The 27,983-nt window shown below is 43.7% G+C and overlaps 1 protein-coding gene across 1 annotated transcript in view; it reads left to right on the top strand.

Annotated features, from left to right (window-relative positions):
• The window catches only part of LOC144486350 (scavenger receptor cysteine-rich domain-containing protein DMBT1-like), a 42,980-nt gene extending 19,075 nt beyond the window's left edge, over window positions 1-23,905 (top strand). The window contains exons 6-16 of the mRNA XM_078204382.1: window positions 7,740-8,054; window positions 8,884-9,198; window positions 10,273-10,587; window positions 10,668-10,724; window positions 10,814-11,131; window positions 11,265-11,306; window positions 11,496-11,612; window positions 13,268-13,378; window positions 17,528-17,659; window positions 21,373-21,532; window positions 23,646-23,905. Coding sequence (XP_078060508.1) covers window positions 7,740-8,054; window positions 8,884-9,198; window positions 10,273-10,587; window positions 10,668-10,724; window positions 10,814-11,131; window positions 11,265-11,306; window positions 11,496-11,612; window positions 13,268-13,378; window positions 17,528-17,659; window positions 21,373-21,532; window positions 23,646-23,649 — 1,886 coding nt within the window. The 3' untranslated portion in view covers window positions 23,650-23,905. The remainder of the gene's footprint in view (window positions 1-7,739; window positions 8,055-8,883; window positions 9,199-10,272; window positions 10,588-10,667; window positions 10,725-10,813; window positions 11,132-11,264; window positions 11,307-11,495; window positions 11,613-13,267; window positions 13,379-17,527; window positions 17,660-21,372; window positions 21,533-23,645) is intronic.
• The last annotated feature ends 4,078 nt before the right edge of the window (window positions 23,906-27,983 follow it).

The following is a 27,983-nucleotide window of genomic DNA, read 5'->3' as shown; positions in this document are numbered from 1 at the left end:
TTAAACATCACAACAAATCACATGCTTGCTGCAAAAGTTCCCAAATCAGAGAAATTCCTCATGAAAAACAAATTGCCTTAGATACAGAAAAAAACAAGGATCAAACTGCATTCACTCTCCGGGAGGCTTTCTTCACATAATGTGCACACAAGATTTCATTTGAAGACTGTACAGCTGCAACTCATGTATGCCCACTAGACAAGATACAATGGGTGAAGGAGTCGATACATAGCAGTCAAACAACTAATCAAACATATATTTTATCACATTTATGTCTGGAAGTTAGTGGATAACTAGAAAGAAATACATGTCTGATGATATTAACATTCCAGAATCGAAAGATGCGCAGGTTAGGTGGATTGGCCTTGTTAAGTTGTCCCTTAGTGTCCAGAGATGTGAAAGTTAGGTAGATGAGCTGTGGTAAGTGCGCAGAGTTTCAGGGAGAGGGTGAAGGGGATGGCCTGAGTAGGATGCTCTTTTGAGGAGCTGCTGCAGACAGGATGGGCCGAATGACCTATTTCTATACTGCAGGGATTCGATGGTTCTCCGATGTTTTAATTAAGTAGACGTGTTCAAACTTTTCAAACTTTATTTGGACAGCTATATTCATACATCATACATTATCCCAAATATCGTGAATGGGCACAGATATTTGTTAAAACAAATTCAGACTTTCAATGCTTGTATGTAAGTCACTTGTCACTGAGCCTGATGGTGTATTAGCATGTTATTTCCTTGTTCTTGGAATCTTTAAGCCTTTAGTTGCCAGCCTGCTTCATTATTACAGTGAGAATAAAGGTCTTGAACTTGAATTATGAGTGTCGCCTGGTCAGTTACAAGCCGTGAGGTGCATTATTGTTGAACAGACGCGGAACTCGCACAACAAAAGGAATGGTCAAACTGCAAAACTGAGACCATGTTATGCGATGGAAATCTGCATCTATATGTTATTGTATTCCCTCAGTTAGGCTATGTGGATGTTACTGTCAAGAATGACTTTGCTACCCAGTTCCAAATTCCCTTGATGATGGAATGCTCAACATTGCTGATCATTGCTCTGAACAGTGTTCTAAGGAAGGGACTATTGTCCCATGCAACTGTCAATGGAAGAATTTTCATTTATTTAGACCAGGATTTACGGGGTGCATTTGTTGCTATAACTCACACCCAGTCGTCTATCAAACATGCGTCCATAAACATAGCCACATGAGAAAAAAATAACAGTTCAAATTATAAAGTTTATTAACCATTGAAAAAGTAACAAGTCAGAAACGTCAAAAGCAAATTTTCAGTTAACAGTAACGAACGTAGTTCACAGTAATTATCAATAAGAGGACTTGAGCAATTGAATAGTCCAGGATATAAAGTGACAGCTCTCAATAAGAACATAAGGCCATCAGACACACGAGCAGAATTAGGCCACACGGCCCAACGAGTCTGCTCCATCATTCAATCATGGCTGATATTGTTCTCATCCGCATTCTCCTGCCTGTTCCCCATAACCCCTTTTCCCGTTATTAATGAAGAACCTATCTATTTCTGTCGTAAAGACATTCACTGACCTGGCCTCCACAGCGTTCTGCAGCGAGGAATTCCACAGATTCACCACTCTCTGGCTGAAGAAATTCCTCCTCATCTCTGATGTAAACTATCGTCCCTCTAATCTGAAGTTGTGCCCTCTGGTTCTAGTTTTTCCTACCAGTGGAAATATCCTCTCTACGTCCACTCTTTCGAGGCGTCGCAGAATCCTGTGAGGTTGAATAAGTTACCCCTACCCCCTCAACCTTCTAAACTCCAACGAGTACTGACACAGAGTCCTCAACTGTCCCTCATACGACAAGCTCTTCGTTCCAGGGATCATTCTTGTGAACCTCCTCTGGATCCTTTCCGAGGCCAACACATCCTTAAAAATGTCGATAACATGTAAAACAACAATCAAGACATCTCCATGAACATGGCGCTCTCAACATCTCTCTCTACCTCTCTCATCACCTCTATCGAAAAAAAATGGCTTCTTGAGACATCTTTTTATGACTTAGAAATGTTGAAAGTCCACCTCAGCCAATTGTTAGAAAACAGCCAATTGATTTATAGCTTGTCAATAAGTAAATAGGAATTAGCCCATTCGCTTTTAGCTAGTTAAGCACATTGTCTCAGCTTTAAAGACAATGCTTAATGTCAAACTATATCTGATACGTTCAGGTTGGTCGAGTGTCAACAGTAGTTGGATAACAAAGCTGTCTGTCACTTACAGGGCAGTGTGGTGGTACAGCACTGTTGCCTCACAGCGCCACGTACCCGGGTTCGATTCCAGATTTGGGTGATTGTCTCTGTTGATTTTGCACGGCCTCCCCTTATCTGTTTCCCCGGGTGCGAAAATCCTCTCACAGTCCAAATATGTGCAGATTAGGTAGATTTTTCCAGGGGAAATTGTGTCACTGTATCAACGGATGCTTCGATTAATTGTACTAGGCATGGTAATGTGCAGGCTTATGGGACAGGGAGGAGCGTTCTGGCTTGGGTGGCGTGTTGTTTCAGAGATTTGGTACAGACTCGTTGTGCCTGTTGGTCTGTTTCTGCACTATTAAGTCACCTCTTAAACTTCTTCTCTCTCATGAAAACAGCCTCAAGTCCCTCAGCCTTTCCTCATAAGACCTTCCCACCATACCAGGCAACAGCCTTTCCTCATAAGACCTTCCCACCATACCAGGCAACATCCTGGAAAATCTCCTCTGCACCCTTTCCAATGCTTCGAAATCCTTCCTATAATGAGGCGACCAGAACTGTACGCAATACTCCAAATGTGGGTGCACCAGAGTTTTGTACAGCTGCAACATGACCTCATGGCTCCGAAACTCAATCCCTTTACCAATAAAAGCTAACACACCGTACGCCTCCTGAACAACCCTATCAACCTGGGTGCCAATGTTCAGGGATCTATGCACATGGACACCGAGATCCCTCTGCTCATCCACACGACCAAGTATCTTTACATTAGCCCACGACTCTGTATTCCTGTTACTCCTTCCAAAGTGAATCACCTCACACTTTTCCTCATTGAACTCGATTTGCCACCTCTCAGCCCAGCACTGCAGCTTATCTATGTCCCTCTCTAAACTGCAACATCCTTTCGCAAAATACACGACTCCACCGACTTTAGTGTCATCCGCAAATTTACTAACCCATCCTCCTATGCCCTCATTCAGGTCATTTATAAAAATGACAAACAGCAGTGGCCCCAAAACAGACCCTTACGGTACACCACTAGTAACAGAACTCCAGGATGAAGTTTTCCCAACAACCATCACCCTCTGTCTTCTTACAGCTAGCCAATTTCTGATCCAAACCGCTAAATCACCCTCAATCCCATGAGTCCGCATTTTCTGTAATAGCCTACCGTGGAGAACCTTATCAAATGCTTCACTGAAATCCATATACACCTCATCAACGGCTTTACCCTCATCCCCCTCTTTGGTCACCTTCTCAAAGAACTCGATAAGGTTTGTGACGCACGACCTGCCCTTCACAAAACCGTATTGACGATCCCTAATCAAATTATTCCTTTCTGGATGATTATAAATCCTATCTCTGATAATCCTTTCCAAAACTTTGCCCACAACAGAAGTAAGGCTCACTGGTCTATTTACTCGGGTTGTCTCTACTCCCCTTCTTGAACAAGGGAACAACATTTGCTATCCTCCAGTCTTCTGGTACTATTCCTGTAGACAATGACGACATAAAGGTCAAAGCCAAAGGCTCTGCAATCTCCTCCCTAGCTTCCCAGGAAATCCTAGGATAAATCCCATCCGGCCCAGGGGACATATTTATTTTCACACTTTCCAGAATTCCTAACAGATCCTCCTTATGAACGTCAATCCCGTGTAGTCTAATAGCCTCTATCTCAGTATTCTCCTCGACAACATTGTCTTTTTCCTGTGTGACTACTGACGAAAAATATTCATTTAGCGCCTCTCCTATCTCTTCAGACTCCACGCACAAATTCCCACTACTGTCCTTGACTGGCCCTAATCTTACCCGAGTCATTCTTTTATTCCTGGCATACCTATAGGAAGCTGTAGGATTTTCCTTTATGCTACCTGCCAAAGACTTCTCATGTCCCCTCATGTCCCCTCATGTCCCCTCTTGGCTCTTCTTAGCTCTCTCTTTAGGTCCTTCCTGGCTAACTTGTAACTCTCAAGCGCCCTAACTGAGCCTTCACGCCTCATCTTTACATAAGTCTCCTCCTTCCTCTTCAGAAGAGATTCAACTTCTTTAGTAAACCACGGTTCCCTCGCTCGACCACTTCCTCCCTGCCTGACAGGTACATACTTATCAAGGACACGTGGTAGCTGTTCCTTGAACAAGGTCCACATTTCAATTGTGCCCATCCCCTGCAGTTTCCTTCCACATCCTATGCATCCTAAATCTCGCCTAATCGCATCATAATTTCCTTTCTCCCAGCTATAACTCCTGCCCTACGTTATATACCTATACCTTTCCATCGCTAAAGTAAACGTAACCGAGTTGTGGTCACTATCACCAAAGTGCTCACCTACCTCCAAATGTAACACCTGGCCTGGTTCATTACCCAGTACCAAATCAATGTGGATACTGTGTCAGGAAGCCCTCCTGCACACATTGGATAAAAACTGACCCATTTAATGTACTCGAACTATAGCGTTTCCAGTCGATATTTGTAAAGTTAAAGTCCTCCAAAACAAGTACCATGTTACTTTCGCTCCTATCCAGAATCATCTTTGCAATCATTTCCTTTACATCTCTGGAACTTTTCGGAGGCCGATAGAAAACTTCCAACAGGGTGACCTCTCCTTTCCTGTTTCTAACCGCAGCCCATAATGCCTAAGTAGACGAGTCCTCATCAAACGTCCTTTCTGCCACAGCAATAATGTCCTTGACTAACAATGCCACACCTCCCCCTCTTTTACCACCTTCCCTGATCTTACTGAAACATATATATGTTTTCTTCACTCTCCCTAATTGCCAATACTACTGGTTTAGTTTTTATTTATATACCTTCTATCGATTTTGCAAAAAACCTTCAGAAAATGTTAATTCAAACCAAAAAATGTTAGTCACGTTAAAACTCGAGATATTGAAGCTGGCAAATGGCCCTCTCGCTCCATTGTATGACGTCAAAGAAATCTGAGTCAGATGCTTCAGAACATCTGAGTCGCTTGAATGCACTACAACAACACAGTGCCAGTTATGGATAGAGTCACTGATTGCTCAGTCGGTTGCCTTCGAATGGCTGGTGCATCCTGCATGTGCAGATTATTCATATTTTTGCCATTGGAGCTGCCTCCACCCATTCATGGGATATCCTAGAATAACTTTTGCATCTTTCAGCTGGAACTGCTCAAAAAAATATGTGTCTCCAATTTAAGATGTAACTGAGAGCAATGCCGTGTCTCAGAGGTTCCTTGGTCTTTGAAGTTATTTTCAGCATTTAAAAAAAAAATCATTTACAGGGTGTGGGTATCGCTGGCTCGGTCAGCATTAATTGACCATCCTAATTTGTCTTTTAAAAGGAGGTGGTGATAAATAAATTTGAACCACTGCAGTCCCTAAGGTGTAGGTACACGTGCAATGCATTGAGAGAAGAAATTCCAAGAGTTGACCCAGCGACAGTGAAGGAATAGAGCCATCTTCTCAAGACCGCATAGCGAATGACAGGCGAACATCACCTCGACATGGTGGTGTTCCCAAGAATTTACTGCCCTTTTCCTTCTGGGATGGTAGTGGTTGTGCGTTTGGAAGTTGCTGCCGAAGGAACTTTGGGGAGTGCATCATACAGATGGTACACACGGGTGCCAACATCTTTCAATGGTAGAGGGGGTGAATTTTTTTGGAAGAAGTAATAATCCAGCTTTGTCCTCGATGGGGTGTAGCATCTTGATTGTTGTTGGAGCTGAGCTCATCCAGACAATTGGATGATTAGCAGTGGATGCAGCATCATTCAGTATCAAATCTCATCCAGACATTTTGTTGACATACAAGGCTGTCAAGGATATGGGATGCAGGCGAATAATTGAAGTTATGACCACATGTCAGATCAGCTGTGAAATTAATGAATGATGAAGCAGTTTCCTTAGGTTCCCCTGGTCCTATTTCTTGTAGCCGCTAGATTGTGGAAAGTCTTCGGGGTGAGCAATTTTGTGCATAACTCCAAACTTTCAGCTTAGTTTCTGGCGAGAGGCATTGATTTCCACCAGATGGGATTGGGCAGCACATTCTTCGTGATGGTTATTGCCTAGACAGTTGAGTGGATGGAACGTTGTTGGCCACTCATCAGCCCAAGCAATGCTGTTATTTTGAAAATATAGATTCCCTATCCAATGGCAGGAGTGTTAAACTGAAAACAATTAAATAATCAACGGACATCCCCACATCTGTTTTGCAAGTCGAGGATAGGCTGTTGACGAAACATTTAACATGGTTTGGCTCAGCAACCTAACCTGAGGAGCCAATGGCTTGATACTCATCGAGTGAGGCGATGACATATTGGTATTTTCATTCGACCAGAAATCCAGTGTCATGAACAATGGTTCAAATCCTGCCTCAGCAGATGCAATTGGAAATCATTCAGAATCTGCGTTTAAAATTCGAAGTGTCGCAAAAACACATCTGATTCACCAATGTCCTTTAGGGAAGGCAATCTGCCGTTCTTACCTGATGTGACCAACACGTGACTCCACACAAATGGACACAATGTTGGTCCAGTCAACTACCCCTCCTGAACGAATAACAGAGCATATCATTGGTTTTCAAGAATTATCTTCCCTTATACTTACTGTCTGTGAAATGCTGCATTAATGTTCAGCGCAGCTTTCACCCCAGTATTGTTATTTAGCTCTTTTGCCGATGTTTGAATCAAGGACGTTATGTGGTCTGAGGCTAAATTTCCCTGTATAATCCAAAGTAAGCATCAGTGAAGAAATTATTGATGAGTGAGTGTAATTGAGTTGTATTGGCTGGGATTAAACAGAACATTATTGACGATGGTCATTGCCTCGGCAGTTCCATCGGACATGTTCTGCCATTTCGATGATAAAGGAAATTGGACTGACTGGGCCGTACACGGAGTGCAGTTGCTTCACCTCATTCCCCAGAGTAGTTAGGGATCGGCAATGAATGCGGAGTTTGCTGCTGATGCCTTTGTCCAATGAATAAATGATGAAGGAACATCAGGTCTCAGAACGTTTCACTGTATCAAGCACACATTGATGCCGGAGTTTCACATGGTGACGCATGAGAGCATCATGGGTAAGAATACTCAGTGCGTAGCATATAATAGCAGTGGACACTAATCAATGGCACTTCATTCACTTTGAAATGCGTCGGAAAGTCTGCGGAAATGATCTATCAAATAAAGCCAGCTTGATTCGCCAAATATCAGAAAGGGTAAACTGTGAACAATCAAGAGCAATGGTTTTGGCCCCTTGCCCTCCTGTGTATCCATTATATTATGTGAGTAGCAGACCCTGCCCACTGGCCACGAATCATTTTCCTCTGTTACCCAGATAAAACCAGCAGAAGGTGCTGGGAATAACTCTAAAGTATAAATAGCGAGAAAATATCTGCCCATACGATTTGAAGGTAAATAACTCACAAGAGATGTTTAACCGTTCAACTTGATATTAACTGAGGGTGGATGAGTCAGCGATTTGAATCCTGTGGCTGCAGTTTCACCAATGTTCTCAATGGTTTTCATTTCACAGATGACAATTGGTCGCTGAGACTGAGTGGTGGAGGAAGCCGTTGTGATGGGCGAGTGAAGATGTACTACAACCGGACTTGGGGCAGAATACAGGACAACCAATGGGAGTTGAGTGATGCCCAAGTAGTTTGCAGACAGCTGGGCTGTGGTGACGCGATAGGCGTTTATAACTCTGCAACGTACGGAGAGGGAAAAGGGCCTGTATGGGTGAATTATGTCCAGTGTGAAGGAAACGAATCACATCTTCGAAACTGTACATCATTTATGTTGAATGCCTCTCTCAGTGACAGCTTCGACGTAGGCCTGTTGTGCTCAGGTAACCATCAGTTCAAATTTTACAGGGAAACGTGAGTTAGAGACATTGTCAAAGGACGACTAAATGCACGAAACGCAGTGGAACTGGGTTCAAATTCCATAACTTCAAATGTTGAAATTTGAATTCAGGAAAAAAAATCTGGAATTAAGTCCAGTGATGAGCATGAAACCAGTGCTGTAAAATAAAACCCATCTGATTACTACTGAAGGATTTCTGCCATCCTTGTCATATGAGTCCAGACAGCAATGGAGTAGAGTCATACGATGTCCTCTAAAATGGCCTAGCAAGAAGCTCACAATGCCTGGCTATTTCTCTAGGAAGGTTAGTTCCATTAGTATTACAGGGCGAAATGAGAAGTTCGGACGTGAATGGTAATGAGGATTAGCAAATGACGTGATGACATTGACAGAAACCTGAAAATAAACAAAATAGGATGTGACAGTAAATGCAAAACAAAGGATTCAATGATTGGTAACACACCCAGGCAAGAAACGGATACAGTTGTAAAACATGACTACGAAATGTTTGCTTAAGGTTCAGTGAGAACACATACAACTGAAATAAAAAAATGTGCATTGCATTCGACAGAAAAGGATGGAAAGCGAATGCTGTTAATGGTTTTTATCAGGTGAAGGAATGTTTTAAATGTTTACATGCTCTACATTTTACTTAAATTCTAAGTGCAGAAAATTGTCCTTCAGTTAAGTCTCCTTTTCAGGCACATTGATATGGCAATTCTAATTTCCCTGCAGAATATATGAGAGGTTGGACTGATTGTTAAGGTAATGATCTATCAGAAGAATAATCATCCTGCCTTGTTATCTTACAGAACACATGCAGATAAGACTCACTGGTGGTGGAAGCTCATGTTCTGGCCGAGTAGAGATTTATTACAATGGCGTCTGGGGATCAGTCTGTGACGATGCCTGGGATCTGGCCAACGCTCACGTGGTTTGCAAACAGCTGGGGTGCGGAAATGTGTTGGAGATGACAGTTCCCGTTTCATGCCAACCGCATTATGGCCCTGTTTGGTTAGATGAGCTGAACTGTTCTGGCAATGAATCATACCTCTGGGAATGTCCTTCAGCACCATGGGGTAACCACGACTGTTCTCACAAAGAAGACGTGAAGATCATGTGTTCAGGTTGGAATGCTCTGAATGAGCGCATTGCCTGAGTGTTTGCATGAGACGCTTTAGACGGATGTTACATGGAGCCAATAGATCTAGGTATACAACAGAATTACATAGAAACCACAGCACAAAATCCGGCCTTTCAGCCGAACTGTGGGATTAATTTTGTACAGAAGAATTGCCTTTCAATGCTTCATCTAACCCTATCAGCATGCCCTTCATAATTTTCGCTGAGCTTCTTATCTAAATTCACCTTTAAGGCACCTCTCATATTCAATTAAACTGTGTGGGTGGTGTAGTTTCCACATGCCACCCACTTTCTGGTTTTACTTTTCCCATCGACATTTTTATTGCCTGTTTACGATACCATCTTATACCTCTGCAAAGATTACTGTCTTTATACCTCGATCCATTGACTCCGGTACATCATTCATGCTCGTAGTATCCAAGCATCATGTGGCCTTTCTGTTGTTCGTACTGGATCTTCACCACCTTAGACCCGACTATGTCAGAATGAAGTTGTCAATTGCATTCTGCCTGTTGATCAATGTTTTGCTTTATTTTGTGGCAGACTTCCTTCTTATCAAATGCAATTATGCAGCATATGAATTGAAACAGATTTTCAGATGTTCGGTCTTTGTAAGCCTGTTGTACGTAACCAAGGGCGCATCTACTTTGTTAAGATAGAATATGAAAAGCAGAAGTGCAGAGAGAGAGGTCCAATACTATTGCTGATGTAGGGCTACAGCCACACCTATAGGCACTAGCAGCCCAGAGATCAGGGGTAATGCGTAAGGAACCAGGGATCACATCCCGCACCCAATGGTGAAAGTTGATTCCAATTAAATCTTTGAGTCTGATGATGATCTTGGAACCCATCTGGTTCACTAATTCCCTTTCGAGAAGGCCATCTTCTATCACTGCGAATGGACCCAGACCTTGATCCACGGCAGTGACTTTTCAATTCGCTATGGAATGACTTGGTCCATTTCCTTTCTGAAATGATAACTTGCACGTGAATACAACAAATTTGCCATCCATGTGCTGCACAGTTAACAGTTTGAAAACATTTCCGTTCATTGACAGAACACAAAGAGATGCGGTTGGTGAATGGAAAACATCGCTGCGAGGGGAGAGTGGAGGTTTTCTACAATGGGACCTGGGGAACAGTGTGCTCAGACGAACTTCGTTTAAAAGATGCAAGCGTGATTTGCAAAGAGTTACAGTGTGGCAGCGTCAAGTCTATACAGTTTAACACGAGGCTGTTTGGACATGGATCCGGACCTATCAGGAAATTTATGTGCAATTCCCATGAGTCCACACTCTGGCAGTGTCACTCAGACTCACAGGATGCAAGCAGCGGCTGTGATCACTGGAATGATGCAGGCATTGTATGTTCAGGTAATCCATTGAATCTCTCAGTATGCGGTTATCATTCCAAACTCTGGTGACCAATGCAATCAGCATATGTCTCTTCGCAGAAGGAGCCATGATCATGAAGGAGTACCCAAGCAGTTCAAAGTGCCTTCGAGAATCAGGTGATTTTTTCTCCTTATTCTACCCACTCTTTGACCTTTTCCCTTGGCGCATTTCACATCAAGAATAACAATTTGATTTTCGTTGATAGACAGGAGGCAAAGGCTGCGTCTGGTAGGAGGGAAAGACAGATGCTCTGGGAGAGTGGAGATATTTCACACTAGCAGCTGGGGAACCGTGTGCGATGATTCCTGGAATATGGCCGATGCCCATGTGGTCTGCAGACAGCTGGGCTGTGGTCCTGCTTTCTTGGCCCCAGGAGGGTCGTTTTTCTCCCATGGTAACGGGAACATCTGGCTGGACGAAGTGACGTGCACTGGAAGAGAATCATTTCTCTCTGACTGCCCTTCGGTGGCACCCAGTCAACCTGACTGTAACCACAAGGAAGATGCCAGTGTGATTTGTTCTGGTGAGTGCAGTGTAGTGCGATGCACTTGATCATTGGTCGGTGGCCATGGCGTTTGTAAAGGAGGAACTGAAATTATTTTCCTGAAGTGAAATGCCAACACCTGAAATTAATGATTTGTCAATGCATTCCACAGGGATCGATTTATCTCTGGCTACCTCCCCGTCCACATTGGCAGGTATTTATTATTAATGCTACTGTACCTATCGATGCTAAGATTGATAGGCTTTCCAGTGACATTTGGGCAATTAAGTTTTCCTGTCTTCCTTAATTTCTGAATCAAATATGTTGTTTCAGATTGTGGATAATGTAAAAATTTAAGGCCAAATACATCAGTGTTAAACATTTCTGTAATCTTGTCATTAAGGGGAAGAAGATAAAACCACATCGGTTCCTGTTGTCCTCTGTATAACACTTGGAGTCCTGTTAACCTGCGAGTTGATTGCACTGATGATGCTAATGCAGGGAAAATCAAACAGAAAAGGTTAGCATTCAAATCTTACCTCTGAAATAACATTGGATCTCTGATTTTGATCCGTATCTCGGCGCATCTCCAGTCGAGTGCACTTTTCCGAGAGAGTTACCCGGCCGCACTGGAAATAAATCATATTCTGTATCCTTCTTTCTCTTAATTATGCCTTCATGCGGTGTGGGCCAGACGCATTGCTGTGGCTCTTGTGTCACATGTAGGCCACACTGGGTAAGGATGTCAGATTTTCTTTGCTGTTGGACATTGGTGAACCAGATGGGTTTTTGCATCAATTAGCAATGATTTTGTTAAGCTGAATTCAAATTTCACCATCAGCCATTGTGAGATTCGAACCTGCACCCGAGATCTTTCCGTGGGTTTTGGGGTTGCAAGTTCAGTGGAAATACTATTTCCTCATCTCGTATACATACCACAGTACATTGTAACAGACTATAAATATCCAGTACGCCATGAAACACACTGTAAATGCCACAGTACGTAATTTAACATATTCTAAGTACAAGATGTACTGAGGTACTACAATGTAAATATCCCAGTATTTTCTTTTAACAGATTGCACATACCCCAATCCCTTATATAACAAACTGAATGTAACAAATGACTTTTTGGAAAACACTGCTCATAACCCAATACATTGTGAAACACACTATAGTTATCCAAATACATTGTGGATCACACACAGCATGTACTCCAGTGCATTATGTACCGCACTGAAAAGATCCCATTACATTCTTTGATATACTGTAAATACCATATTGCATCCTGTAACACACTGTAAATAACCCATAATGTAACATATTGTACATGCCCGAGTACATCATGTGACACTATACACCCACCACATTCTGAAACAAAATATTAATACCACAGTGCATCCTGCAGCACACGGAAAATATCCCAGCGCATGCTGCAACATACAGAATATATCCTACTACATCCTGTAATATGGTTAAAATACCCAAACCATGCTGGAACATACTGACATTTCTCGACACACTGTAAATACCCCAGTACATTCTGCAACCCACTGTATATCCTACTACGTTGTGCAATACAGTGCAAATGCATAATTGCATTACTATGTATTATGTAACACACTGCAAATACCGAAGTCCATTTTTTTTAAACGTGGAATGTCCATCAGGGGTTTTCCTTGCACATTTTTAACCTGATGCCATGAGTCATCTTTGGCTCATAATGAGGAGTCCCAGTGTCCCTGCATTACTACTCCAGTGGCAATAACACAATGCTATAGCCTCCCTGTTCAAGTAGCTGCCGTGATGCCAAAATGTCGCACTAACCTTGTTCATCGAGCGGTAAATGAGACACCAAATGAATTCAGCAACTGCAGTAAAGATACAGATCATTTTATGCAACTGTTGCTTTTTTGTCATCTAGTCGTGCTTTAATAACTGCGTATTCATGTCACGCTTACCATTTCTGGTCCGTGTGGTCAACCTCAGTCTCTATGCCCAGACTGTGAACAGAATGTTCAGGGTGGACATTCTGGCTTGTGAAGCTTTTCTCCAGTATAAAGAAACCCAACTGTTCTATTCATAGTCCAAGAACCAGCACTATAATTCTTCACATTTAACTGTTACACTCCCATGAAATATAAATGAATTATATGTCACTTATTTGCCCTATAGCAGGTGCTGTCGCTGGCCACTGGGGTCCACCCGCTGGTGTGTACCAGGGAATTTATGAAGATATTGAAGACACTCTACCTGGAACGTATTCCACTCATATGGGCGGACCAGGTTTGCACAGACCATTTGTTACCAAATCTTCACAAGTAAATCTGACCTCTTCTGAACAGACAATTCTGATGGTCATTGAATTGAATGGACAATTTTTCCCTCACTGTCTAGAACCGTATAATTCCTACACTGTGAAGAAGGCTCATCGCGTTTGCGCCATCACTCCAAAAGATAATCTTATCTCGGCTCTATCATATTCAACATTGGTCAGCACGGTGGTGCACTGCTGCCACAAAGCGCCAAAGAACTGGGTTTGATTCCAGCATTGAATAAGTTTGTGGGGTTTTGCACACTCTCCCCTTGTCTGCGCGTGTTTCCTTTGTGTGCGCCAGTTTCCACCCACGGTCCAAAGACTGGTGGACTGACCATGCGAAATTAGCCCATTAGAGTTCTAAAAACGTGCAGGTTAGGTGGATTGGTGGGAGTGGGGTTGACCGAGGTGAGGTACACTCAGTGCCGGATTTAGACTTGGTGAGGCCCTAAGCAATATAAAGCTTGGAGGCCCCTTGTTAAACCGTCACACCAAAAGGTCTCACAAAGGTGCGTACCAAAACAGGGCCTTGGGTCGCCACAAAAAAATTGAAAACATAATTATGCCTTTTAATTGTTGGACTTTGCTGAACACGTTGGGTTTGTGGATCCTTACTTGTTTCTGGAGTAAAGTAACTGAACTTTTGGTAATTTTCTGAGTTGCTCTTAAAGCTGGTGCTTTCTTTTTTCTTTTCTGGTATCCGCTCTTAAATGTAAACCTTCTGAAATGCTGTGAGGTCCCTGTGGTATGTGAGGCCCTAAGCTGTAGCTTGTTCAGCTTATGCCTAAATCTGGCACTGGTTACACTTCCGGAGAGTCTGTGCAGACTCGACGTGCTGAATGGTCTCTTTCTGCATTGTAGGGATTCCGTGATGCTTCATTCAGCTCGATTGTTGAGCATGGGGTTCAAAATACAAATACACGAACAAAAAACACATATGAATCAATGTTAATAAGGCGAGAAAGCAAAGAAAGCATCAGGTTTATTCCGAGAGGACTGTAACGGCAAAGTAAAGAATTGATTGTAAGCCAATTTGAAAGCACGTTGAGATTTCATTTGGTGAACTGTTCGCCGTTCCTGTCTGCATGTTATCGAAGGATATAAAAGAACAACAATTAGTGTAAAGACACATCAATTACAACAGAACTGAAGGTTTCTAACTAATCAGACAGATTGCATCGGTGTTTAGAAAAGGGAAAGTGGAGGTGTGACCTGACCTGAAAATTGTGAGTCATTCCCATGGGAGACATGCAGAAACATCGTTTCCCTTTGACAGTAAAAGCAAAAGTGTGGGGCAAACATTTAAAAAAAAGTTGTTACTAAGCTAACCAGGGAACGAAGCAGGAATATCTTGATCCAGCATCTTATGAGAATGAGGATTTCATCACAGCGAATGGTTATGGTGAATTGTAGAGGATTATTTCCGGCATGGATATATTAGCCTATTGGATACATATTCTCATCCCGCCCGCCAGGGGAAAGGTCGGGGATGCATTGAAAATTTGGCGGATCATTTAAAGGACGATTGACCATGGCTGGAATGTCTAGTCTCCGGGCAGGTGCAGCAGGGGAATCTTGAAAATTGTTTCTGACAAGTGCAGTATCAAGGTTTACTCTTCATCTCTGGTTAACCTGATTAATTGAAGATGGTCCCTTCCATTAAACGACTGCAACAATGTCTTACAACAATTGATTTGGTGAGACCACACCCTCAAGGATTTTGTGCCATTTTCGTCTCTTCATCTAAGAAAAGATATGCTTGCCATACGGGGAGTGCAGCTAAGATTCACCAGTCTGATTCCTGGGAGGTCAGGCTTGTCTTTGGAGAAAGGATTATGTCAATGGGCTTGTATTCACTGGATTTTCGAATAATGAGAGTGGGTCTCCTTGAAATGCTCAAAATTCTAATATGGCTGCACAGACTTGATGCAGCATTGTTGTTTCCTCTGGCTTGAGGGTCTTGAACAGGGGGACATCATCTCAGGATACGTGGGAGGCCATTTAGGACAGAGAGGAGGAGAAACCTCTTCACTCAGAGGGTGCTGAACCTGTGCAATTCTCTGCCACACAACGCTGTGGAGGTCAAGTCACTGAATATATTAAAGGAAACGGATCTATTTTTAGCCGCTCAATGTATCAAGGGGTCTGTGAGAGCGTGGGAGTATTGTGTTCAGATACAGGCAGCCATGATCGTATTGAGTGGCAGTGCAGGCTCGAAGAGCCAAATGGCCAACTACTACTCATATTAGCTTTGTTTCGATTCTGTGTAGAGAATGTTCTCACGCACAGTGTAAATCAGCAAAGTCCTCCAGTATTCAGTCTGTGCACATTGTCAGTTACTGCCACCCCCTTTTTTTGGAATTTATGCGTGCTCTGCTCTCTGAAACGAGCAACAAAATAGACAAAACAGATATCTCATCTAATGGCACAAGCAGGTATCACAGATTTTGCACAGTAGTTTAAAAAAAAAAGTTTAGAAACAAATTGGATTCGAAACATCATAATATCCATGGCATCGGCTGTACAAAGGATCAAACACTCAGCTCATTGTGTATTACCCACTTAGGCGGTCAAAGACAAAAGAATCATTGAATTCCTACAGTGCAGAAGGAGGCCATTCGGCCCATCGAGTCTGCACCGACCACAATCCCACCCAGGCCCTATCCCCACATATTTACCCGCTCGTCCCTCTAACCAATGCATCCCAGGACTCTAAGGGGCAATTTTAAACCTGGCCAATCAACCTAACCCGCACGTCTATGGACTGTGGGAGGAAACCGGAGCACCCGGAGGAAACCCACGCAGACACGAGGAGAATGTGCAAACTCCACACAGACAGTGACCCGAGCCGGGAATCGAACCCGGGACCCTGGAGCTGTGAAGCAGCAGTGCTAACCACTGTGCTACGGTGCCGCCCTCTGTGTGCAATTTAGATGGATCATTCAGAGATATCCTTGTGATTTAAAAATTCTGAGGGACTATCGTGACACATCACCTCTTAACTCATAGCACGAGAAATCCGCACTTTATTCATTCTGATGCTCTACTAACCCAGATAGGTTGCCGTATTCGAATATCAGTTCTGCGCAAAAGATGGAGCCATAACATTGGATTTCAAATCTAGAGGCCCAAGCTAATCCTCTTCAGACAACCACCACTGTAATCATGGAATTGAAATTCAGTAAATTAATTTGAAGGATAAAGTTAATCTCAAGAATCATAACTGATAGTTGTAAAAACAAAACTATCTTCTATCCTGCATTAATTTACGGGTTTTGAATGCTGGTTACAACAGCATTTATTGCCCAATACAATTGTTCCTTGAGAAGGTGGTGGTGGGTGGCCTTTTCTAACCGCTTCAGTCCATGTGCTGTATATACATCTATATTACTGGTAAGGAGCGAGTTCCAGGATGTTGATCGAGCGACAATGAGGAAACGGCTGATATGTTTCCGAATCAGCATGGCGATTAATCTGGAGGAGAACCTCCCGTCGGTGTTGTTCCCAGGTATCTGTTGACATTTTCCTTCTCGATGGTAGTAATTTGGAAGGTGCTCCCTAAGGAGACTTGGTGAGGTACTGCAGTGTACCTTGTAGATGGTACACGTGGCTGTCATTGCTGGTCGGTGGTGGAGGGGTGAAATGTTTGTGGAACGTAGGATATTCATGCGGCCTGCTTTGTCCTGGATGGCTTATTGAGTGTTGTTGGAGTTGCACTCATCCAGACAAGTGACGAGTATTCCATCACACTCCTAAACTGTGTGTTGATGGTGGGCAGGGTTTGGGGACCCATGAGGCGAGTTGCTCACCACATGATTCCCAGTACCTGGCCTGCTCTGGTAACCACAGTATTTATATAGCTAGCGCAGTTTGCTTTCTGGTCAATGACAACAACCAGGATGTTGATGGAAACAAATGTCCTTACCAGGTCTGGCCTACATTTGACTCCAGCCCAGCGTCGCTGTGTTTAACTTCTTGCTGCCCTCTCAAACGACATAGCAGTCCATTCAGACCAAGGGGAATGATGCAATTTCGACACTACTGAGATTGTCAGCGACGCTCACATCCTGTAATAAAATGTGAGAATTTTGTTTAATTGAAAATCATTTTAAATTTAGGATTCGTGCTTGGCGATTATGACGACGTTGACACTGAAGCCAATGGCTCTCAGAGCAGTCCCTTGATGCTGGACAATGGTGCGGATGAGATCTTCACGTTGCGAACTGTCAGAGGTGTATCTTCTCCACTCGGTGAGCTGTATTGTCAACACCCACACAATTACCATCCACCTGCATATTCGTGTTATTTTAATATTCATCCCAAACCATCGACCTTGCTGTGATTACATGCACCACAAATAATAATGCAGCGTACTTAGATTTTCAGAAGGCGTTTCATAAATTGACACATCAAACATTATTGCGGAAAATAAGAGCACATGATTTAAGGGATGGATAGAAGATTGTGTAGCTAAGAGGAATCATGGAGTAGGCATTAATGGGTGATTTTCTGAAGTGGGCTGTAGTGTGCCACTGGATGAGTTCTGAAGATGCAACTCTGTCCTATTTATATCAATGTTATGTATGAAAGGACCAATGACATGATGCCAAAATTTGCTGATGACACAGAAATGCTGGGCATGGAAGTTATGAAGTGGATACAAGGAGGATGTAAGAAGTTGTGGAATAGGAAAATATCTGGTAAGATCATGAGATAATGTCAGATTGTCTATTTTGGAAGGACAAATAATAAAAGAAGCCTATGATATAAATGGTGAAAGATTACAGGACTCCGAAGTGCAGAGGCACCTGGCTCTCCGACAGGCTTTACCGCAAATGATTAGTGTGAGGGTGCAAAAAGTAAATAGCAAAGCGAATAAAATTTAAGTATTTAATGCAAGGGGAATTTAATGTTAAAAAAGCAGGTTATGTTTCAGTTATACACGGCACTGGTGAGGTCACCCCAGGCGCACTGTCTACACTATTGGTCTGCAACTTTAAGGAAATATGCAAATTTGTAAGAAACAGTTCAGAGAAGGTTAACCAGAGTGATACTCGGAATGGGTGGCTTCCCTTCTGAGGGCCGCATAGGTTTGTATCCGCTGCACTTTAGAAGAGCAAAAGGCAACGTTGTTGAAACATGTAAGATCCATTGAGACTTGGCAGGGTCCCTGCGGACAGGGTGCTTCCTCTTGAGGGAGAATCTAGACTCAGGGTGGTGGGGCGGTGGGGGCGGTGGCACTGGTTAAAAATTGTGGATTGCTCATTTAAAAAGAAATGTGGATATGTTTCCCTGTCAGATGACCGTAAGGTTTTGGGATATCTTCTTCAAATGTTGATTGAGGCAAAATCTTTGAATATTTTAAGGCAGAGCGAGATATATTCTTGATACGCAGCGGGTAAGCAGGTTTCCGTACTTGTGGTAAAGGCATTGATTACCCGTGATGCTATTAAATGAAGGAACTGTCTGACAGAGGGCGAGTGCCCTATTATTTCTCCTACTTTGCATGTTTGTATATTCATAACAATTAAAAGTATCGGTTTAGTCGTTGCAAATTGATCTGAACAAAGGCCTGCACTTCAAGATATGTGATTTATTTACGAGAAAGTGTAGAAATAGTTTGGGTTTGGAATACATTAATATTCACTGCACGGTCGGTTGTTACCCCTACCGTTCACAAGGACTCCATGATCTTTCTACCGTTTTTTAATGTATAATGTTTAATGTTTGCCTCTTCAGGGAGAACAAACGAACATAGCATTATTGCAATTGAGAAAGACTACAGAAACTGATACACAAAGGGACTTGGGGATACTTGTGCCCAAAACACATAGATCCAGCACACAGATGGTGCAGGTATTCAGGAAAGCGAAGTGTATGTTGGTCCTTATTTAAAGGGGATTGGAGTATGAGTCGGGAATTCTTGCTGCAACTGTACATGGTATTGGTGAGGACATATCTGGAGTACTGCGAGCAATTTTGGTCCACTCATTTAAGGAAATATATGCTTTTATTGAAGGTAGTTCAGACAAATTGCACTGGGATGGTTCCCGGAATGGAGAGGTTGACCTATGAGGGAAGGCTAAACAGTTTGGGATTCGGCACATTGGAATTTACAAGAATGGGAGGTGGACTAATTGAAATGTATGATTATTAAATGGCTTGACAGCATAAATGCTGAGCGCAAGTTTCCCCTAACGGGAGAGTCCATGACCAGAGAATAAAGTCCCTGAATAAAGTGGTGACAATTTAAGACTGTGATGAGGAGGATTTTCTTGTCTCGGAGGTCGGTGGGTCTTTGGAACTCCTTTCCAAAGGGAGCTGTGGGGGCAGTGTCTTTGCGTATATATTTAAGGCCGAGGCAGATAGATTTATGAACAGTAAAGGAATCGAGGATCACGGGGAAATGACAGGAAAGTGGACGTGAACAACATTGGATCAGCCATGATCATACCAAATGGCAAAGCAGGCTCGAGGTGCGGAACGGCTGACTTCGCTTTCTATTTCTTATGGTCTTGTGGTCTTTAACCAATCACATTACGTAACTCGATGTCCAATGCTGCTTCAACGCTCCTATTAGAGTTGCAAGATTTTGTTACCTGAGTGACATAGAGCAGCATGGATTCATGAGGGGAAAGTCGTGCTTGACGAACTTGTTGGATTTTTATGAAGATGTGACTAGTGCGGTTGACGGAGGGGAACTGGTGGATGCGGTGTTTTTGGATTTCCAAAAGGCGTTTGATAAGGTGCCTCACAAAAGCTTGCTGAAGAAGATTGGGTCACACGGAGTTGGGGATAGAGTGATAGCGTGGATTGGGGATTGGCTATCTGACAGGAAGCAGAGAGTCGGAATAAATGGGTGCTTTTCTGGTTTGCAGATGGTAACTAGTGGCGTGCCGCAGGGATTGGTACTGGGGCCTCAACTATATACCATTTATATAGCCGATCTGGAGGAGGGGACTGAGTGTAGGGTAACAAAGTTTGCAGACGACACAAAGATAAGTGGAAAAGTGAATCGTGTGGAGGGCGTAGAAGGTCTGCAGAGAGATTTGGACAGGCTGAGTGAGTGGGCGAGGATCTGGCAGATGGAGTATTACTTTGACAAATGCGAGATTATTCACTTTGGAGGAAATAATAGCAAATTGGATTATTATCTAAATGGAAAAAAAAACAACATGCTACTGTGCAAAGGGACCAGGGGGTCCTTGTGCATGAGACGCAAAAACCCAGTCTGCAGGTGCAACAGGTGATCAAGAAGGCAAATGGGATAGAATATAAAAGCAGAGATGTCTTGCTGCATCTGTACAGGGCATTGGTGAGGCCGCAGCTGGAATCCTGTGTGCAGAATTGTTCCACTTATTTGCATAAGGATATATTGGCCTTGGAGGGAGTGCAGAGAAAGTTCACCAGGTTGATACCAGAGATGAGGGGTGTTGATTATGAGGAGAGACTGAGCCGATTGGGTTTGTATTCGTTGGAATTTAGAAGGCTGAGGGGGGATCTTATAGAGACCTATACGATCATGAAGGGGCTGGATAGGGTAGAGGTGGAGAGATTCTTTCCATTTAGAAAGGAAGCTAGAACTAGAGGGCGCAGCCTCAAAATAAAGGGTGGTCAGTTTAGGACAGAGTTGAGGAGGAACTTCTCTCAGAGGGTGGTGAATCTCTGGAATTCTCTGCCCACTGAAGTGGTGGAGGCTACCTCGTTGAATATGTTTAAATCATGTATAGATGGATTCCTGATCGGTGAGGGAATTAGGGGTTAGAGGGATCAGGTGGGCAAGTGGAACTGATCCACTTCAGATCAGCCATAATCTTATTGAATGGCGGGGCAGGCTCGAGGGGCTAGATGGCCTATTCCTGCTCTTATTTCTTATGTTCTTATGAGTGGTGTGATATCAACATTAAAATGTAGCTTCTCACTCCAGTCATATCATTGATTCATAATGTGTTTCACCGCACAGAACATAGCTCTCAGGCTCTCAATCAGCCCGCTATGGCCTCCCCTTCCATACCTGGAAATAATGCAGATGTTTCCCCTGAGATGTCCGGACACCCTGAGATTCTGTCCCCAATGGACAGTGAACCACCGACACACAGTTTCACAACAAACGCATCAAACCGGTAACAGCAATGTTTTATTCGCTGCCCTAATGTGTGTGAGTTTGTGTGTGTGTGTGAGTGTGTGTGTGCGTCAGTGTGAGTGTGAGAGTTTGTGCGTGTGTGTGAGTGTGAATGTGTATGTGTGAGTCTGCGTGCGCGCGCGAGTGTGTGTGTATATGTGTGTGTCTGTGTATATATGCGTGACCGTGAGTTTGTGTGTGTGTGAGTGCATGAGTGTGTGTGTGTTTGTATGTGTGTGTGCGTGTGTGTGTGGCGGGGTTGGGGGGGGGCGGGGGGCGGCGTGTGCGTGTGTGTGTATGATGCATTGGTTTGTGTCTGCAGCCTGGTTTGATATATGAGATGGTCAATGAATTATAACTTCAACAATGCCGAATGTTATCAGATAAAACATGCCATGTATTTACAAATACAACAAAAACACTATTTTGTGGAGGCAATATTCTCAGTGATGAAAAAGACTGTCTTTGACTGCTCTGCGCAATCGTTTCAATTGTTTTAAGGAAAGCAGAGAAAAGAAGCACTTGAATTTCTGTATTTTTTTTGCGAATAACTGACGCCTGGAAACGGTTATAACCAACGAACCTGTGTTTTTTTAAAAATGTAGCCACTATCGTAATTTAAGGCATGGGGCTGGGGTAAGCGCACATCAAACTCCCAGACACAGCAAGGAGATAATGTTCAGGTAATCGTTTTGGGAGATTGCTGTTTCACCGGTAAATCTTGTCTGGGACACACCGCTGTCGTTAGAGAGATCTCCAGCACAGGAAACGGCCTTTCGGCCCATCATGTCTGCGCCGGTCGAAGACAAAATGCCGTACTAATCGAAACTCATTTCCCAGCACTTCGCCCATAACATTTTATGCATTGGCATCATACGTGCTCGTCTAAATACTTCTTAAATATTATGAGGGACTTTATCTCACCCCCCTTTGGGGGACAGAGTTCCAGGCTCTCACCACGATCTGAGTGAAATGCCTTCTCCTCGCATCGCTTCTAAACCTCCTGAACCTTATATAAATCTATACCCCCTCGTCATTGATCCCTCCACCAAGAGGAGAAAGTTTCTTCCGATCTGCTCGTGGCCCATCACAATTTCTGCAAGTTAATCATAACACCCTCCACCCACCACCGCCAGTCTCCTCTGCTTCAAGGCAAACAGCCCCAATCTATCCAATCTCTCTTCCTAAAAAACAAAGGCTAATCCTGATTAATCTCTTCTGCACCCTTTACAGTGGAATCCCACCACTCCTCTAAAGTGCATTAGAGAACTGCACACAATAATCCAGCTGTGGCCTAACCAATGTTTTTTGTTGTTCTAGCATAGGATCCCTGTTTGTAAAATCTATGCCTGGGCTCACAAATGCATGTATAACATATGCTTTAACCACTTTATTTACCGTAAGGGACAGGTGCACATGCACACTGAACTCCATCTCACTCCCGATGCTTTCCAGGGCCCTGCTGTTCATCATGTATTCCCTTCCCTTGTGTGTCCTGTCCAAGAGAATCTCTCCCTGATAAACGATTTTTTTCTTCTTCGAAGTAGCTTAATTGCTGGGTCTTTTAATTGAGCTGCACCATCGGGTAGCACAGTGGTTAGCACTGGTGCTTCACAGCTCCAGAGAGCTGGGTTCAATTCCCGGCTTGGGTCACTGTCTGTGTGGAGTTTGCACATTCTCCCCGTGTCTGCGTGGGTTTCCTCCGGGTGCTGCGGTTTCCTCCCACAGTCCAAAGATGTGCGGGTTAGGTTGATTGGCCATGCTAAAAATTGCCCTTAGTGTCCTGAGATGCGTTGGTTAGAGGGATTAGTGGGTAAATATGTATGGATATGGGGGTAGGGCCTGGGTGGGATTGTGGTCGGTGCAGACTCGATGGGCCGAATGGCCTCTTTCTGTACTGTAGGGTTTCTATGATTCTATGATTCACTTAAAAGGTGGCAATGTAAAGCTTCCTCGCTATTTTACCATATGTCAGTCTTGATCTTCTGAAATGATCCCTGGAGTGCGAATTGAACCTGGAGACGAGCAGGTGTGTGAGCCGCCAACCATGTCACCAGTGTTGTAGCCATCAGTCTCAAGGCTATTTTCATCTTGTTTTCTGTTTCTCTTTTCAGGTAAATGCCTGCGTCTAACTGAAGATGCAATGTCCGAATTTGTGCCGTAGACTTGCAGGGAGAATTCTTCAGTAACGTCCATCAACATTCTCAATTGTGTTATGCTGCTGAATGCCCTATTTTGATGTAAGCGTCGCTTTGCTTGAATAAATCACTGTGCCGGTTGCGTTGTAATATAAATACTTACTTTGTATGCTCCATCTTATATTCAGAAGTGTATGCGTTATGCTGAACTAATAATTAAAATCATGTTTTGAGATATGTATGCTATCCATATTATTACTGTCACACAGAGCCTTGATCGGATGAACTTACTCTGTAACAGATATCAAGATCCTATGTTTATCAGTGAAATGTTTGCAGGGACTCCATTCTGTAATCACTTCACTTTTTCATAGTTGGTACGTCTGTTTGCTGTTCATTGTAACGCTCAACCTATCGCTGTAAACCCAATATGTAGAGACTGCTGTAGGCTCGTATATACATCCTAAGAGTAAAGATTGGCTAGAAATATTACTACACTAGCCATATGTATACTTTGGTTACCAGAGGAGGTCAGAGGCTGGGAATCCTGCGGCGAGTAACTCACGCCCTGTCTCCCCAAAGCCTTTCCATGATCTACAAGGCACAAGTCAGGAATGTGATGGAATTATTGCCTGAAATGGTGCAGCTCCAATAGCACTGACAAAAACAGGACACCATCCAGTGTATCGCGCCTGATTGCTAGCACTTCCACAAATATTCACATCTCCACCATCGATGAGCCGTGGCAGCCGTGTGTTCCATCTACAAGATGCATTGGAGTAGCTCATAAAGTTTCCTTTGAGATAACCTTCCAAATGCATGACCACTACCAACTCGAAGGACAGTACTGAGGGAGGGCAGCTCCTTACGATGAGTTACTTTAGAGGGAGTGCTGTGCTATCGGATGGACAGTAATAAGGGAGTGCTGCACTGTAAGAGGGTCACTAATGAAGAAGCGCAGCACTGTCAGATGTTCAGGAATAAGGGCGCACTCAAAGAGTCAGTACTGAGGAGGTTCTACCCTGTCAGAGGGTCAGTAGTGAGGGACTGCTGCACTGTCAGAGGGGCGGTACTGAGGAAGTGCTAGTCTATCAGAGGCACAGTGCTGACGAAGTGCTGCACTGTCAAAGGGTCAGTATTGAGGGAGTGCTGCACTGTTAGACGGTCAGTGCTGAGGGAACGCAGTACTTTCAGAAGGTCAGTACTGAGGGAGTGCTGCACTTTCAGTGGGTCAGTTCTGAGGGAGTGTTGCGCTATCAGAGGGGCAGTACTGAACGATTGCTGAACTGACAGTCAGTGCGGAGGGCGCGCTGTATTATTAGAGTGTGTTCTGCAATGTTTGTGAATCAGCACTGAGTGTGTACCGCACTCCATGTGAGCCAGCACGAAGGGATGAAGGTATTCTATGTGGGACAGTACAGAGGAAGTAATGCACTGTATGTGAGACAGTACTGAGGGAGTACCGCAATATATGCGAGCCAGAACTGAGGGAGCCCGGCATTGTATGTGAACCAATAATGAGGGATCACTGCACTGTATGTAAGAAAGAACTGAGGGAGTACCGCACGATATATGAGTCAGCACTGCACGTGCGTCAATAATGAGGGAGCACTGCACTGTATGTCAGACAGAACTGAGGAAGAACTGTACCGAATGGAGTCAGTACTGAGGGAGCACCGCACTGTATGGCAGTCAGTACCGAGGTAGCACAGCACTGTATGTGAGGCAGAACTGAGGGAGCACCGCATTGTGTGTGAGTCAGAACTGAGTGAGTGCCGCACTGAATGTCAGTCAGTGCTAATGGGTGTACTAGACTCTATAGGAAAGAGTACTGAAGGTAGCGCACAGGAAGAGCACCCATTTTCTTTTGTCAATGGACGCTGGTCCTCTGTGTCAGTGAACAGGCACTCACTGTCCATGCCACCGCCTTCCAGGCCGCAATGTCGGCCCGTTCCAAGACCACGGTCCATCTTAGTGATTGAAGATGGCCCGACACTCCTCTACCACATCCAGCAGCCATTCCAGCTCTCCCTTGGAGCCGGAGTCTTCTGGTTTCGGTTCTTCACTCTGTTGTAAACACAGAAATATCCACCTTATGTTCTCCCTCCCCATCAAAAGCCCTTTATACGCATATTCTCATGATGCACTCTGAGTTTTCCTTCTAGCTGGAGTACTTATCAAATAATTCACCTCCCTCAATTTCCTTTCAATTTGATAAGGCAATGTGTTCCGAGGTTCACTGACTGCTGGTGGCAGAGCTTAGACTTCATCCCCACATGCAAAACTACGATTTTTGATATCTTACCCACTTCCTGTTTCATCACATGCTGTGCCACTTTTAAATATTGTCTCGCCAATTCACCTGCTCTTTTCAACCTTTCCCAAAAATATTCCACATAATCCAATAATGTAGCCTCGGAGCGCTGATTCGCCAATTCCTCCTGAATCAATTTAAGTGGTCGCTTTATCTATGACCAAAAATCAATTCAAATGGATTTGGTTGACTCATTAGGTGCATCCCGAATTGCAAAGAGTACAAATGTAATTCCTTCATCACAATCCGCTGGATAATCTTGACAATAAGCCCTCAACTATCTCTTTAAAGTTTGATGCCACAACTCTCATGCTGCCTCTGACTCTGGATGGTATGAAGTCATTTTAAATTGTTTTATTCCCAAGCTCTGCATCACCTCCTTGAATAACTACAATCTGTTTAGCTCTAATAATGCGTAATGGAATGGTCTCTGGAAACCCAGGAGACACATCCATTACAGTTCATAGATATTGTTCACCATTTTGTATCTTATGGAGGGGTCAAGTACAATCAATTAAAACTCTTGCGAATGGTTCCTCAAATGCTGGTATGGGTATTGAAGGTGTTGGTTTTACCACCACTTGAGGTTTCCCGATCACGTGACATGTGTGACATGACGGGCACAATTTAAGCAAAGCTGGGAGCAGTCCAGGCCATTTAAAATGTTTTGTTATTTAAGGTTATGGTTTCATCACTCCCAAATGACCACCAGTACCTTACGTGCAACCCACAACATTTCCTTTTTATAACGCACCGGTAATGCCACTTGATGGACTTCTGCCTACATTTCATCCGCCTTAATATGTAAACGTTTGCATTTCCACTTTAAGACATCATTTTTAAGGTGACAACACGGCCGCAGGGTGGCACAGTGATTAGCACTGCTGCCTCACTGCGCCATGGACACAGGTTCGAGTCGTGGCTTCGGTCACTGTCTTTGTGGAGTTTGCACGTTCTCCCCGTGACTTCGTGGGCTTCCTCCGGGTGCTCTGGATTCCTCCCACAGTGAAAAAGATGTGCCGGTCAGATGCATTGACTCAAAAAGGCGGCGGATTGTGGCGACGAGGGGAATTTCAAAGTAACTTCATTAAAGTGTTAATGTAAGCCTACTTGTGAGTAATAAATGAACTTTGAGAAACTTTAACTTCAAAACATTCTGGTATACGCTGTGATCTCTCTTCCATGTGTGCTTCCTAATAATACTATTGTAATTCTATATCTTTGAGTTGCAACATAGAAACATAGAAAATAGCTGGAGAAGTTGGCCATTCGGCACTTCGAGCCTGAACCGCCATTCAATGGGGTCATGGTTGATCATGCATTTTCAGTATCTCACTCACGCTTCTCTCCGTACTCCTTGATCTTTTTAGCTGCAAGGGCCATGCCCAGCTCCCTCTTGAACATACGTAACAAACTGGCCCCAACAGCGTTCTGTTTTGGAGAATTCCACAGGTTCACAACTCTGAATGAAAAAAAAAAGTTATTCATATCAATCCTGAATGCGTTACCCCTTATTCTTAGAATCTGACCAACATTTCTGGAATTCCCCAACATTGGTAACATTCTTCCCGCATCTCGGCCTGTCCAGCCCGATCAGGATTTTTTATGTTTCTACGGGATCTCTTCTGATGTTCCTAAATGCCAGTGAGTGCAAGCCCAGGCAATCCAGCCTCTCTTCAATTGACAGCCCTGCCATTCCGAGTATCTCTCTGGTAAACCTTCCCTGGATTCGCTCACCTGCAAGAATGTCGTTCCTCTGATTAGGAGGCCAAAACTGGACACAGTACTTAAGGCGTGGCCTTACCAAGGCCCTGCATAAGTAGCAAGACATCCCTACCCCTACACTTAAAGTTTATTTGTATGAAAGTCAGCATGCCATTGGTCTTTCTCACCTCCTGCTGTGCTGGAAGGCCAACCTTCAGCGACTGTTTTCACGATGACACCCAGACTACGCTGCACTTCCCCTTTCACCAAACTGCCATCATTCTGATTATAATCTT

Source organism: Mustelus asterias, unplaced genomic scaffold, assembly GCF_964213995.1.
Source record: "Mustelus asterias unplaced genomic scaffold, sMusAst1.hap1.1 HAP1_SCAFFOLD_320, whole genome shotgun sequence".
NCBI classification, from domain to species: Eukaryota; Metazoa; Chordata; class Chondrichthyes; order Carcharhiniformes; family Triakidae; genus Mustelus; species Mustelus asterias.
The sequence above is the reverse complement of the archived record's forward strand: the minus strand, read 5'-3'. Positions and strand labels throughout refer to the sequence as shown.